The sequence below is a fragment of the Atta cephalotes genome (genome assembly GCF_000143395.1).
Source record: "Atta cephalotes unplaced genomic scaffold scaffold00011, whole genome shotgun sequence".
NCBI lineage: Eukaryota > Metazoa > Arthropoda > Insecta > Hymenoptera > Formicidae > Atta > Atta cephalotes.
Window position 1 is genome coordinate 3,426,446 of NW_012130075.1, and position 1,867 is coordinate 3,428,312.

The following is a 1,867-nucleotide window of genomic DNA, read 5'->3' on the forward strand; positions in this document are numbered from 1 at the left end:
TATATATATATATATATATATATATATATATATATATATATTATATATATATGTATACGTGTATGTATATGCCCTGATAGAAAATATTAGCAATTTGATCACATTTTGACTACAAAACCATAGCCATCCACATTTGGCTATGGATTTGTCGACAAAGCCTGCTGACAGGCATTGCCAGTAGATTGGTGGCATAAACCGAGCAGGCTTCAAATCGGGTTCTGCTCTCAATCTTTGATTACGCAGAACTTTTTTTGGTTTCTGCTATCAATATTAGCATGTCTACCTAGCAGGCTTCATCATATTTCTGACAATTTGCTAATATCAGATAATAACAAACTCTGTGTATAATGTGTTGCTTTTCTGCAATTAAGAATTGCAGACTTTGCTCAAAATCTGTCTTCGTAGGCTTTACTCAGAGATATGTATATAAAAGAATATTTTTTATATTTACTATAATAATATAATATAGATTGCAGAGTCAAATCAAATCATATGCGAATACTTAAATATTTAACTAAAATTGATCAATTTGCTTTAATTTGCAGCGTCTGGCAGCCACAAGCGAGCGTTTCGTCAACTTCAAGGCGCGACTAATTACCTCCATCATCTAAGGTCTATTTGAGCACTGAGATGAGGAAGCACAAGAGGAGCTCCGCTGGTGGTACTGTCACGTAGAGGCATCATCGCCGAGTCATTTTTATCAGTAGGAGCACGGGTACGACGTTGGCAACAGAACCAATCTCACGGTGTTGCCCCCTTGTCCCTGAGATCCTAAACTCAATTTCTTCGTCGATGGCCGTCGAGCTTTTCGCGAAACACAAAATACTTCGCCGCCAAACGCATTCCCCTAAAACAATCGACTCGATTCCATTCGACTTCATTTATTCCCTTGTCTAATTCCCTTTTATTTCCATTCCACTTTCTGCCTTTCTTCTCCCCCCCCCTCCCTCTCCTCCTTTTTCTAATACTCTTCGTGCATTTTTATTATTTTCGCCTTTTAGTTAATTAAAATAACAATAATGAACAATAATAAAAAATTTCCGTAATCGATCATCATTTTAGGACGATCGAAATTTAATCGTTACGGCGTAGCTCGTGCCGCCATGGTACGATGGAAGCGGATATCGAGAGAGCTAGTGAAACTGTAAAATCGTTTTAAATTTGTGATACAACACGCTCTCCATTGACAGTTTTAAATGAATAAATGATTCATGCACCGCCAGCCACGAGTCGAAAATTTCTTTGTGCGCTCTCTTGAATAGCAGAAAGTCATCCCTTAGCTAAAAATATTTCAATTCGCGCTTATGAAATAAGAATAAATAATCTATTTTTTTATTTAAAAAGTATATGGAAGGCTGGATACAGAAGGCTTTATTTTCTAATAGGAATAAGATGCGTATTATTAAAAAAATCGAAGAACGAAGTCAAATCTTTTTTCTTCGATTGTTCACGCGCAAACAATATGTTCTGATCATAGACCCTATAAATATGAACTGGCAATACAAGTAAAATCATGTTCATGCTTCTCTTTCTAAAGTATACGGAAGTCTAGAAATATGTTTAGCGCATGCTTGATATACTATACATTAGTTATCTTTCATTGAAATTGTTGTCTTTCTGTACAATTCTAGAAAGTTCTGTCTTGCGTATTTTTTAATTACTTACATTTAAAATTTTCAAAAAAAATCTTATTTCGTGTTTGCTTTGCTATAATATATTATTTTCAATTCTAATATAGTGCTAACGCGCCATATGTTTAACATGCACAATGTATATTTCCGGACACTTTGAAAAAGAGAAACACTTGAAAGGTATATATACATATATATATATATATATATATATATATATATATATATATATACTA

General features: G+C 34.0%; 1 protein-coding gene across 1 annotated transcript in view; it reads left to right on the forward strand.

Annotated features, from left to right (window-relative positions):
• Positions 1-611, forward strand: part of LOC105617032 — a 31,615-nt gene extending 31,004 nt beyond the window's left edge. The window contains exon 6 of the mRNA XM_012198612.1: positions 546-611. Coding sequence (XP_012054002.1) covers positions 546-611 — 66 coding nt within the window. The remainder of the gene's footprint in view (positions 1-545) is intronic.
• Positions 612-1,867: the final 1,256 nt, after the last annotated feature.